The sequence below is a fragment of the Syngnathus scovelli genome, chromosome 20 (genome assembly GCF_024217435.2).
Source record: "Syngnathus scovelli strain Florida chromosome 20, RoL_Ssco_1.2, whole genome shotgun sequence".
Classification (NCBI taxonomy): domain Eukaryota; kingdom Metazoa; phylum Chordata; class Actinopteri; order Syngnathiformes; family Syngnathidae; genus Syngnathus; species Syngnathus scovelli.
Genome location: NC_090866.1, coordinates 10,840,261 through 10,850,171, shown reverse-complemented (window position 1 = coordinate 10,850,171; position 9,911 = coordinate 10,840,261). Strand labels below are relative to the sequence as shown.

At 52.4% G+C, this 9,911-nt stretch overlaps 3 protein-coding genes across 5 annotated transcripts; all 3 read left to right on the top strand.

Annotated features, from left to right (window-relative positions):
• Nucleotides 1-70: 70 nt before the first annotated feature.
• Nucleotides 71-1,410, top strand: LOC125990457 (proline-rich nuclear receptor coactivator 1). The gene is made up of 2 exons (XM_049757673.2): nt 71-501; nt 677-1,410. The coding sequence occupies exons 1-2, from the start codon at nt 232-234 to the stop codon at nt 1,064-1,066; spliced, it is 660 nt and encodes a 219-aa protein (XP_049613630.1). The 5' UTR covers nt 71-231; the 3' UTR covers nt 1,067-1,410.
• Nucleotides 1,411-1,470: 60 nt separating this feature from the next.
• On the top strand, nt 1,471-5,816 carry btbd9 (BTB (POZ) domain containing 9). 3 transcript variants are annotated; one of them, XM_049757574.1, is made up of 11 exons: nt 1,471-1,634; nt 2,148-2,347; nt 2,424-2,787; nt 2,847-3,114; nt 3,228-3,447; nt 3,527-3,646; nt 3,710-3,819; nt 3,891-4,080; nt 4,152-4,259; nt 4,344-4,422; nt 4,501-5,816. In XM_049757574.1, exons 2-11 carry the CDS (start codon nt 2,160-2,162, stop codon nt 4,696-4,698), a joined length of 1,845 nt encoding a protein of 614 aa, XP_049613531.1. In that variant the 5' UTR covers nt 1,471-1,634; nt 2,148-2,159; the 3' UTR covers nt 4,699-5,816. The 3 variants fall into 3 exon arrangements, with proteins under 3 accessions (XP_049613531.1, XP_049613529.1, XP_049613530.1); XM_049757572.1 differs by having other exon boundaries at nt 3,527-3,819; XM_049757573.1 differs by having other exon boundaries at nt 1,475-1,634; nt 2,127-2,347; nt 3,527-3,819.
• Nucleotides 5,817-6,092: 276 nt separating this feature from the next.
• On the top strand, nt 6,093-9,903 carry LOC125990455 (AN1-type zinc finger protein 3). Its single transcript, XM_049757670.2, has 6 exons — nt 6,093-6,639; nt 7,514-7,554; nt 7,757-7,972; nt 8,044-8,106; nt 8,188-8,376; nt 8,463-9,903. Exons 1-6 carry the CDS (start codon nt 6,572-6,574, stop codon nt 8,615-8,617), a joined length of 732 nt encoding a protein of 243 aa, XP_049613627.1. The 5' UTR covers nt 6,093-6,571; the 3' UTR covers nt 8,618-9,903.
• Nucleotides 9,904-9,911: the final 8 nt, after the last annotated feature.

Genomic DNA, 9,911 nt, shown 5'->3' with positions numbered 1-9,911 from the left:
AGTTTTTATTAATGCAGTTTTTGTGGTACCGTATGAACGTTTTTTTTTCTCCCAGACTTAAAGGTATTCATCAGGTCAGAGTTGAATATCAAGAATGCCAAAGACATTGAAATAACTTTGAATTCCATCAATTTCTTGATTTCTGTGGCTTTGTCAACTGCCGTTAATCCGTGACGTCACGATAGCGGAAGCGCCGGACGACTGGATGAAGTTCCCGAGCAGTTGCTGACAATGATAGACTGGACGCGCAATGACCAAACTCAGCCTGGCGACGCCGACAAGAACCCGGCGGCAGCGACCGGTAAAGGAGATGCCAGTGGGGCGACGAAACTGAAGAAAAAGAAGAAAACGACGAACGGGAGGAGGGGGAGGAGGAGGAGGAAGAAGAAGAACCCGCCGAGAATCTCTTGCTTGTCTGACCACAAGACCCAGCAGGAACAGCAGCAGAGCAGTGTTTCGGAGCAGCCCTGCCGGGCATCAGCCATCATCAGCAAGAAAGAGGTAAAGACCACTTGGCACGCCCATCTCGGTCATGTTATTAGGGTGTGAAGGTGGCGCTCATCGCTGACCCGGGACTGGTCACCAGAGATGGCCACGAGAGGTCACCAGAGGTGTCCAGTCCACGTCCAGAAAGTAAAGCCCATGCGACAGAGTTGTTGTTTTTTCTTTCTGTTAGCTGCTGAGGTCCAAATGTGATCGCCTGGAGCGAGAACCAGTGGCACCAGTGTGTCTGGCGGCCCACATGCTTCTGAAACACGAGCAACTCAATGGCACCGTCCTCTACGGGCACTCCTGCCGACGCGCTCCCAACCCCGGCAGGAACGACCTTTGCAATAAACCTCGTTTGGAGCACCACAAAGCTACAAATGCAACTGATCGCCTCAAAGAACGCGTGCCCGAACACCTTGATGACAGCGAGAAAGTCTACGCCGGCGCCAGGTTCAGCGAACCGCCCTCGCCCAGCCTTCTCCCCAAACCGCCAGTCCACTGGGTCCGGAAGAACCATAGTCGAAAACTAATGAGCGACCACTTGAAGTCGCTTTTGAAGGTTCAAGATCAAGCCTGACCGCAGAACCAGCTTGTTTAAGCAGCACAAAACACGGCTTCAGATAATCAAACAACGCCAGTCAACTCACTCAATCAACATTTGATTCAGTGTCCCCCCACTAAGGCAGCTATTGCTCATTCAGGATGACTAAAGTATTTTCTTCAGCATCCTCGTTTATTCAGATAATTTATTTGAGGGTATTTATTTTGTTGAGCCTACAATGACAATTTTTTTTTCTCTTGAAACTTTATTAGTATTTTGATATAAACAGATACATTGTATGTGATGGCATGCCAATACATTAATATTATACAAGGTACATTTACTTAGTAAGAAATAAAAAGAAGAGTAAACAAAAAAGATTATTTTTGTTGTTAACGGTCTCAAAATATTCTGGACGATACACTTGTGAACCGGAAGTAGTTGCTCCTGACCCGGAAGTGCTTATGCTGCTGTGATGCTGGATCCCTTGCTAGTTTCGAGGCTTTTCTTTTTTAAACAGGGAGACTAAGCAAACGTTTTTTTTTCCGATTTGTCCTTTTCGAAGCGACTTGAGGACCCCGGGAGTTTGACTGCGAACTGCTTGGTGAGTCAAACCCACGGGAATGGGCGGGAAAGGGTTTTAGGCGCACGTCAGATCGTCGGCCTGTCAAATATCCGTTAAGAGACACATTCTTCAGCTCCTTCATCAATCGCATTTATATTTAAAGCCAAGCCGAGCAATGTGGGCTCCACATTAAATCACCGCTTCGTTTCCACAAGAATCTGATTTTAATCGATGAGCCCACTTTGCTTTGAGGAAAAGCTAACGGTGACGTCAATGCTGTCAAAACCGATTTTGTTTTCGTCCACATCTTGGATTTGCTTTATTTCCCCCTGGCATCAAATATGCAATGATTAAAATCCACGAAAAGATTAGGAAGAGATATTTTTCTATACAGATAATGTAGAAATGGGTTAGTCTAAGAAGTGCAGATCAGCTTTGAACTACGAAGGCCACTGAACGCTTCTTAAGCAACTCAAATGAATGACTAAAATGGAAGCAGCTTGGCTTGCTTGCTGTTTCGTTCCCCCTTAGCTTCTGCTTCACCATCGGCAGGCGGTCACCGGCATGAGCAACAACAGCCAACCCCTGCGGCCGCCGGCCTCCGTGTCTGAGATCGACCACATCCACTTGCTGTCGGAGCAGCTGGGCGCGCTGGCGCTGGGCGAAGACTACAGCGATGTCACCTTCATCGTGGAGGGCAAACGCTTCCCGGCGCATCGCGTCATCCTGGCCGCACGCTGTCACTATTTCAGGTATCGAAAAGAAACATGAGCACTTGTGGTCTTTGTGTGGGAGTTGATGCCCAGACAAAAAATCGTCTATATGCAGGGCGCTGTTGTACGGCGGCATGAAGGAGTCCCAGCCGCAGGCGGAAGTGAGCCTGGAGGAGACGCGGGCGGAGGCCTTCTCCATGCTGCTGCGCTACTTGTACACGGGCCGCGCCAGCCTCAGTTCTGCCCGCGAGGAGGTGCTGCTGGACTTCCTGGGCCTGGCCCACCGCTACGGGCTGCAGCCGCTGGAGGATTCCACTTCAGACTTCCTGCGCACCGTCCTGCACACGGGCAACGTCTGCCTGGTCTTCGACGTGGCAAGCCTCTACTCGCTGAGCGCGCTGGGCGCCGCCTGCTGCTCCTACATGGACAAGCACGCGCCCGACATCCTCAACTCGGACGGCTTCTTGGCGCTCTCCAAGGTGAGAGAGGAGACGGGGTAGGCCGCCGCCAGGGACTGACGCTTCTTCCGCCTCGACAGACGGCGCTGCTGACAGTGGTGCGGCGCGACTCGTTTGCCGCCAGCGAGCGGGAGATCTTCCAAGCGCTGTGCCGCTGGTGCCGGCAACGCGGCGAGAGCGGTGAGACGCGGGAGGTGATGGCGGCCGTGCGGCTGCCGCTCATGACGCTGACGGAGATGCTGAACGTGGTGCGGCCCTCGGGCCTCCTTAGCCCCGACCACCTGCTGGACGCCATCAAGCTGCGCACGGAGAGCCGCAACATGGACCTCAACTTCCGCGGCATGCTCCGTCAGTGCACTTGTTCTTGTGACGTGTGTAAAGCATGCGGGCTGAATATGAATTAGCTGTCTTGGATCTTGGAGTTCCTTGACTGAGTTGCCAGGGCTCTTGTTGTCTTACAGTACCGGAGGAGAACATCGCCACCATGAAGCACGGTGCTCAGGTGACAAAGGGCGAGCTGAAGTCGGCGCTGCTGGACGGGGACACGCAAAACTACGACCTGGACCATGGCTTCTCCAGGCACCCCATCGAGGAGGACGGGCGGGCCGGCATCCAGGTCAAACTGGGACAGCCGTCCATCATCAACCACGTGCGGCTGCTGCTGTGGGACAGAGACAGCCGGTGAGGACGCCTGTGTGAGGAATAAGTTGCTCCGTGAAGACATCTCAAGTTTCAGCAAGTTGTTTTGTTGTGACGGCAGCTCGTATTCCTACTACATCGAAGTTTCCATGGACGAGCTGGACTGGGTTCGCGTGGTGGACCATTCCAAGTATTTGTGCCGCTCTTGGCAGAATCTCTTCTTCACGCCCAGAGTGTGCAGGCAAGCCCATCTCTGCTGCGGCCGCTGCACTCGCTTCTGGTTTAGTAACGTATTTTGCGGCAGGTATGTTCGCATCGTGGGAACGCACAACACGGTCAACAAGGTCTTCCATCTGGTGGCCTTCGAGTGCATGTTCACCAACCGGACCTTCACCCTGGAGCAAGGACTGCTGGGTGAGTCACCCTGAAAATGCGTCAGGTGTCACGTCCTGCGCTTCACGTCCCCTCCTCTGCCGCGAGCGCAGTCCCCAGCGAGAACGTGGCCACGGTGGCGGCGTGCGCCAGCGTGATCGAGGGCGTGAGTCGCAGTCGCAACGCTTTGCTCAACGGCGACACGCGCAACTACGACTGGGACTCGGGTTACACCTGCCACCAGCTGGGCTCGGGCGCCATCGTCATCCAGCTGGCTCAGCCCTACTGCGTCAGCTCCTTAAGGTGACTTCCATTTGGAAGAATGAATCCGAAAAAGTTGAGCTCCATCTATTGTGCTTTGACTTTGCGTTCAGGCTTTTGCTGTGGGACTGCGACGAGCGCTCGTACAGTTACTACATCGAGGTGTCCACCAATCAGCAGCAGTGGACCAAGGTGGTGGACCGCACCCGAGTGACGTGTCGGTGAGGCCACGGATGGCGGCGAGAGCGCAGACGGACTTTGGTGGCTTTTGCGCGCTCGCTGACGCTGACCTCCTTGTGCGGCAGGTCCTGGCAGAGCCTCAAGTTCGATAAGCAGCCAGCCTCTTTTGTCCGGATCGTGGGCACGGACAACACCGCCAACGAGGTGAACGCACTTTGCCGATGCCGAAAATTTTCAAGTGAAGTCGCCAGCCCAATGACTTTCCGATATTGTCCTCCTCAGGTCTTCCACTGCGTCCACTTTGAATGTCCGGCCCAGTCGGACACGGACGTGAAAGAAACCGGCGCTGGGTCGGGCCCGGACGGTTCGGATTCGGCCGCTTCCTCGACGCAGCCGCCGCGACCTCAGCGGCCGTCGCGCACGCACAGCCTGCTGCCCTCCAACATGTCTTTGGCTTCCTCGCAGGCTAATCACCGCTAACACTGTCGCCGCCGCGCCCCCTGCTGGAGGCGTTTGGGAGGACTGCCGTTTTTGCACAGCCGCCGCCGCCGTCGTCGTCGTAACTCGTGCTGCTCTTTCATCGCCTCCACGCACCTTTTCAAGCCTCCAGTCTTCCTGACTCGTTTGATACGTTTTTTGTGACTTTGTAGACTCCGGCTCACCTCCGACTTCCTAACAAATGTGATCTATTTTGAAGAAAGCAGGCGGCTATTTTTGCAACGCAGTTTGTATGCAAAACGGAACTTCATCACGCACTGACGCATTTGCAGATTCAACCCCGTGCCAAAAATGTTGCACACGCTGCTGCTAAGGAAAGCAATAAATTGAATCAGGCGGTTGGGGCCCAGGGGCTCGCACCAAATCATTTGCGCCAAAACGGCCAACTTGACAAACACATGAGCAGCTGCTATTGGCACTTTACTGGACTCAAGTTGCAGAAATGAAGCTTGCATCTTGGGTCTTTTGACTGACAAAGAACTGGAGCTCCCAGAAGGTTCAATGAAGTTGGCTGCGCGTGTTGAAAAGAGAGTGCAACGGTTACTATGTAAATATTTGTTCTGCATCGTTTGTTCTCAACGAGGGTCACTCCAAACAATTTCTAGTAATGAATCTGTTGAATTATTTGACTTCATCTGATAAAAGAATGATTACAAAGTAGGCCATAACTTGGCAATGCCAAAAATGCACAAATTTAATAGATTTTGATTCAGTTTCTGGTTTGGGCCATAACAGCTTTTGGAAAATGGATGAATTGATCAATTCGCTAATTGCTATTCGGTTAATCGTTGCACATATTTGTTTGATGCAGTCCACTTGCCTATTTATTAACAACACTGAGATTTTTTACAATGCAATTTTTGAGGTTGTGTCTGTCCCATTTGACTGTTTTGTCATTGTATGTGAAGAGAGGCCTTTCTTCTGCTGTATGGCTCTGATGGAAACACGCTTGTTTGATGTTTGCTTTCCTGTCACTGTTCACCACTCACCAGCGTCCGTTGATGTTCCATAAGGACGCTCTCCAAAGCAGATTTATTGAAGGAGGGGAGCGTTAGTTGTTGTCATCCTCCTGAGTGTCAAATAATATTTATTGCAACTAATGTTACTCGTTTCTTGCATTCTTGTCAAGTTTGAGAGCAGAAAGTCAATCATCTGAACGCTTTTGTGCGTTTTGGAAATGATACTACAGTTGTGTCACTTTGCCCAAGTTTGGGATCTCCTCGGTTTTGGATGCTCAAGCTCATCTAGCAATGCAAACATTTGGAGTCAATCGTGGCAACAAACGTGGCCTTGTCAGATATTTGCTCATTTATAGTCGCCTTTTTTGCTCTTGTTATCCACTGTTGACATTTTTGGTGCTGCTGGTCGCGTTTCCGGCCCAGCTGGGTTGAGCCCGTGGACGCGTCGACGGGGAGGGGTTGTCCCCGGACGCCTGGGCCGGCTCGTCGCCGTGTCGATTTATCTGCTCTCTCCGAACGTCCTCCCACGGCTACAACGGGCTCTTTTAGTCGCCTTTTGTCCACCTCAACGGAAGGCTGGCGAGTTTTTCGACGGATTTTGGTTGAACGCGGATACCCCCACCCCCTCTCCCCCTCTTGTTGGTCGTGTCTAACATCCACACGTCCAGCTGATCGCATCGAGTGCCTTTCAATTCTTGCTCTTCCACCAGAGCCCCGTATTTCGCTTTTTCACACTTCCCTCCGGGATCGTTCAACGGGGTGAGGGCATTTTGTGCCCGTCCGCGGCGCTTTTTCGGCTTTTTCCCCTTTCTTTTTTTGTTTTTGGGTAAGCTCCGGCGAGTGAGCAGGCCGCAGACCAATCCCCGTCCTCGCGTAGCCTCTTGCGGCCGGCCGCTATGGGCGACACCAGCGAGAGAAGCAAGCCACCCGGCCTCCCTCCCCGGTGTCCATGCGGCTTTTGGGGGTAAGTTTGGCCCACTCGGCCGCCTCGCAATGAGACGAAAGAGCTTCGATGAAATCTTTGCTAGCGACTCGAGTCGCCCATTGTTGTTGTTGCGTTGAAGCAGGCCGGCGGTGGGGGGTTGGGAAGTTGCCCAATAAATCAACCTCCTGCCTGCCTGCCTGCCAATGTCAGCCGTTGTCGAACTTTTCGGCACCGCTCGGTGTGTGGACGCTGTTGGGTGACGTTTGCGAGGCGACGTGCCCATGTTGAAGATGATTTATTGGCAGCAGAAGCAGCAGCAGCAGCAGGTTCCTTTTAAAGGCAGCCCGGCCTGTTGCTGCTCACACAACGAACTTGTCCTTTGTATTTGGGAAGAAAGATGATCACTTGATTTGAGGGTGAGGTTGTATGGATCTTTGTTTGCCTTAATGTCATTGCTTTTTGATGTGTCACGTCAAAAACGATGAAGGTTGCATACCGGATATGATTCACGGCCTGCCTACGTCACCAAGCAGTACTTTGATCCTTTGATACGCTTTTATGAATAATTCAAATTGTGTGTGGGAATCAACCAGCTTTTAAATGATGATAATGCCTTCAAAAAAAAGCTGTAAACGTTCTAATTGCATGGTAGCATATCATATCAATCCCACCAGAAACAGCGCGAGTGTGCCCTCTAGCGGTTGCAAGCAGGACCTCCAGTTGACTTCCTTACTTTCTTAAATCACTTCTAATTTTGCTCTATGAACACCAGCACCCCTAAAATGGAAAATGTTTTCAGGCACGCTGAGACTCCAAAAGAGGCCAATCACTCTTTGGGGGAAAAAAAACTTGAGTGAGGCGAACTGAGCACCTATGACCACTCACTCACAATGGATGTGTTTTGTGTGTGCAGGTCCAGTAAGACCATGAATCTGTGTTCCAAGTGTTTTGCCGGTAAGTTCATGCAAGCTCTTCTCGTGCAGCAAAACAGAATGGTAGGGACTAGTCGAAGAGCTTTAAAAAGTCTTTGTTCCGTGGACTTATCAGAACGGCAGCATCACCAAAGCATCTTCAAAAGTATTCCATTCCGTCAATGATTGTGAAAATGGAAAGCTCAAGAATAAGTTGGTCTTTCTTCCCGGCTTGCCCGCTGCAGACATCCAGAAGAAGCAGCCGGGCGAGGACAGCCGCTCGGCCGTCTTCACGAGCGGCGGCGGTGGCGGCGAGACCGCCGCAGCTGCCGTCGCCAACAGCACCGCCAACAAGAGTCCATCTATATCGTCGTCGCTCTCGCCGTCTCTGTCCACGCCCACCGCTGCGGAGCCGCCGGCCGCCGAGGAAGCCTCGCCGTTGTTCGCCGCCTCCAGAGAGGGTAAGCGTGCAGTCGATACCGGATTTGAAACCTCGCCTGCGTCCAATACATGTCTTCTCTCCAACTTTCAGGTGCGTCGACAGCGACGGCGCAGGGTACGCTGCGCACGGCGGCAAAACGTCCTCGAGAATCAGGTACGCTCTCCTCCTCTGGCCCGCCCTCCCCCGCCAAACCACGCTTAATCCCACCTCTCTTCTCTTCCGCCGCGTTCACAGCCTCGCCCTCGGAAAGCGAGGCCACGCCGGAGAAGCGGCCGCGGCCGGAAGGCGAAGAAGAAGATGGCGGCGGCGAAGGCGGCGAGGATGAGGCGGCCGACACGCCCAAACAGAAGAACCGCCGGCGCTGCTACAGCTGCCAAAGCAAACTGGAGCTGGTGCAGCAGGAACTGGGCTCGTGTCGCTGTGGTGCGTACACGCGTGGTCACCAAAAAAAAAAAAAAACATGGCTGTCCTCCAGACGTGCCTTTGACAGGCGTGGCTCTGTTTTGCAGGCTACGTGTTCTGCATGCTGCACCGGCTGCCCGAGCAGCACGACTGCCTCTTTGACCACCTGGGCCGCGGGCGGCAGGAGGCCATCCTCAAGATGGTCAAGCTGGAGCGCAAGGTGGGCCGCTCCTGCCAGCGCATCGGCGAGGAGTGCTCCTGATGGGCCGCTGAGGCCAGAAGGAAAAAAAGAGGAGGAGGAGGAGGAGGAGGCGGCGGTGCCACTTTGGACCCGGATGTCGTTCACTCTTGTGCAGCCTTAACTGACCCCCCCCTGCCCTACCCAAACCCCACCCGCCACAGGAACTTTCGCCGTCTTCTCTCTCAGGTCAAACCCACCCGCCTTTCTTCCTCCTCCTTCTCTTCTTCACTTGTTTGGCGAGCGGCATCATGTTGCCCACCATTTTCTGAGCTGGACTTGTACTCGCATGGACTCCAGGAGAACACAAGGCTATTGGCGGCGCACGTGCGAGAGCCTCCTCTTCCTCTCCCGGCGCACGATGCTCGGTACGTGGTTCCCCCTCGTACGCAGCGGGGGGTTAGTATGACTGAATTATAATTTTTTTTTCCTCACCCTCATATGGCGGCTGAGCACCCCAAGTCATCACTTGACCTACCGCAAGGCTTTTGTTAATTTATTTGATTTTTTTTCTTTTTGAGGTTGTGTTTTGTGGCTACAATTAATCGACGGGGTGTGCTTTGTACTTTTTGGGATTGTGGGGGTGTTTTGCTTGTTTCGGAGCGTGCATTGAATCTTTTCTTCCTGAAATTGACGCTCGCAACCCGGGCTAAAGTTAGCATGTCAAGGTCGCCCTGGTAATTTGTCATGCCGAGCTGCCGTGATTGGGCCTACAAAAAAAATAAATTGTTGGTGTCTGTCAACCTCGTAGATGCCGTTGACATTTACGAGAGATCAGACAAAATGTGTCAATCTTTTGAAAAGCGACCCGAATCGTTGAACGGACTACGGTGACGCCGACGAATGGACACATTTCTCGTAGCAAATTCAAACATGATCACTCAAGAGACTTTGTGGCGTCGTCGCTCTTAATCGGCGACGGGACCATGTCGCGTTTGCACAAGGATGCGTTTCCGTCAGCGTCGACAAGAAAGACGAGCATCTCGCCAGACGGTCCCGCTCGTCGTCCTTGTCCTCCCGAAGCTCTTCCTCCCATGCGGAGATTTGCAGCGCCACTCAAAGGAGAAGAAAGAAAACGTATGCAGATCTTTGTTGTGGCATTTCTTTTGTTTTGTTATTGTTTTGGAGTGCTGAGAAGTGGAAGAAGCAAATATCTTTCTGTACCTTTTTAAAGCAAAGAATTATTTAACCTTATATCAGTTTGAGTTACTTACACCCTAGCATAGCGTGGCGCATATTCTGTCCTATGTTCTCCTTCTTAATTTTATTGTGTTGCGTTTTCTGATGAGGAAATAAACTGGAATAGACTATGTGGTGT

Excerpts from the sequence above, each read along its gene's own strand:
- LOC125990457 (XM_049757673.2), top strand. The coding sequence starts at position 232 with ATGATAGACTGGACGCGCAATGACCAAACTCAGCCTGGCGACGCCGAC. Across the intron at positions 502-676 it reads CCATCATCAGCAAGAAAGAG|CTGCTGAGGTCCAAATGTGA; the intron begins GTAAAGACCACT and ends TCTTTCTGTTAG.
- btbd9 (XM_049757572.1), top strand. The coding sequence starts at position 2,160 with ATGAGCAACAACAGCCAACCCCTGCGGCCGCCGGCCTCCGTGTCTGAG. Across the intron at positions 2,348-2,423 it reads GCACGCTGTCACTATTTCAG|GGCGCTGTTGTACGGCGGCA; the intron begins GTATCGAAAAGA and ends GTCTATATGCAG. Across the intron at positions 3,820-3,890 it reads CCTGGAGCAAGGACTGCTGG|TCCCCAGCGAGAACGTGGCC; the intron begins GTGAGTCACCCT and ends CCGCGAGCGCAG.
- LOC125990455 (XM_049757670.2), top strand. The coding sequence starts at position 6,572 with ATGGGCGACACCAGCGAGAGAAGCAAGCCACCCGGCCTCCCTCCCCGG. Across the intron at positions 8,107-8,187 it reads AAAACGTCCTCGAGAATCAG|CCTCGCCCTCGGAAAGCGAG; the intron begins GTACGCTCTCCT and ends CCGCGTTCACAG. Across the intron at positions 8,377-8,462 it reads ACTGGGCTCGTGTCGCTGTG|GCTACGTGTTCTGCATGCTG; the intron begins GTGCGTACACGC and ends TCTGTTTTGCAG.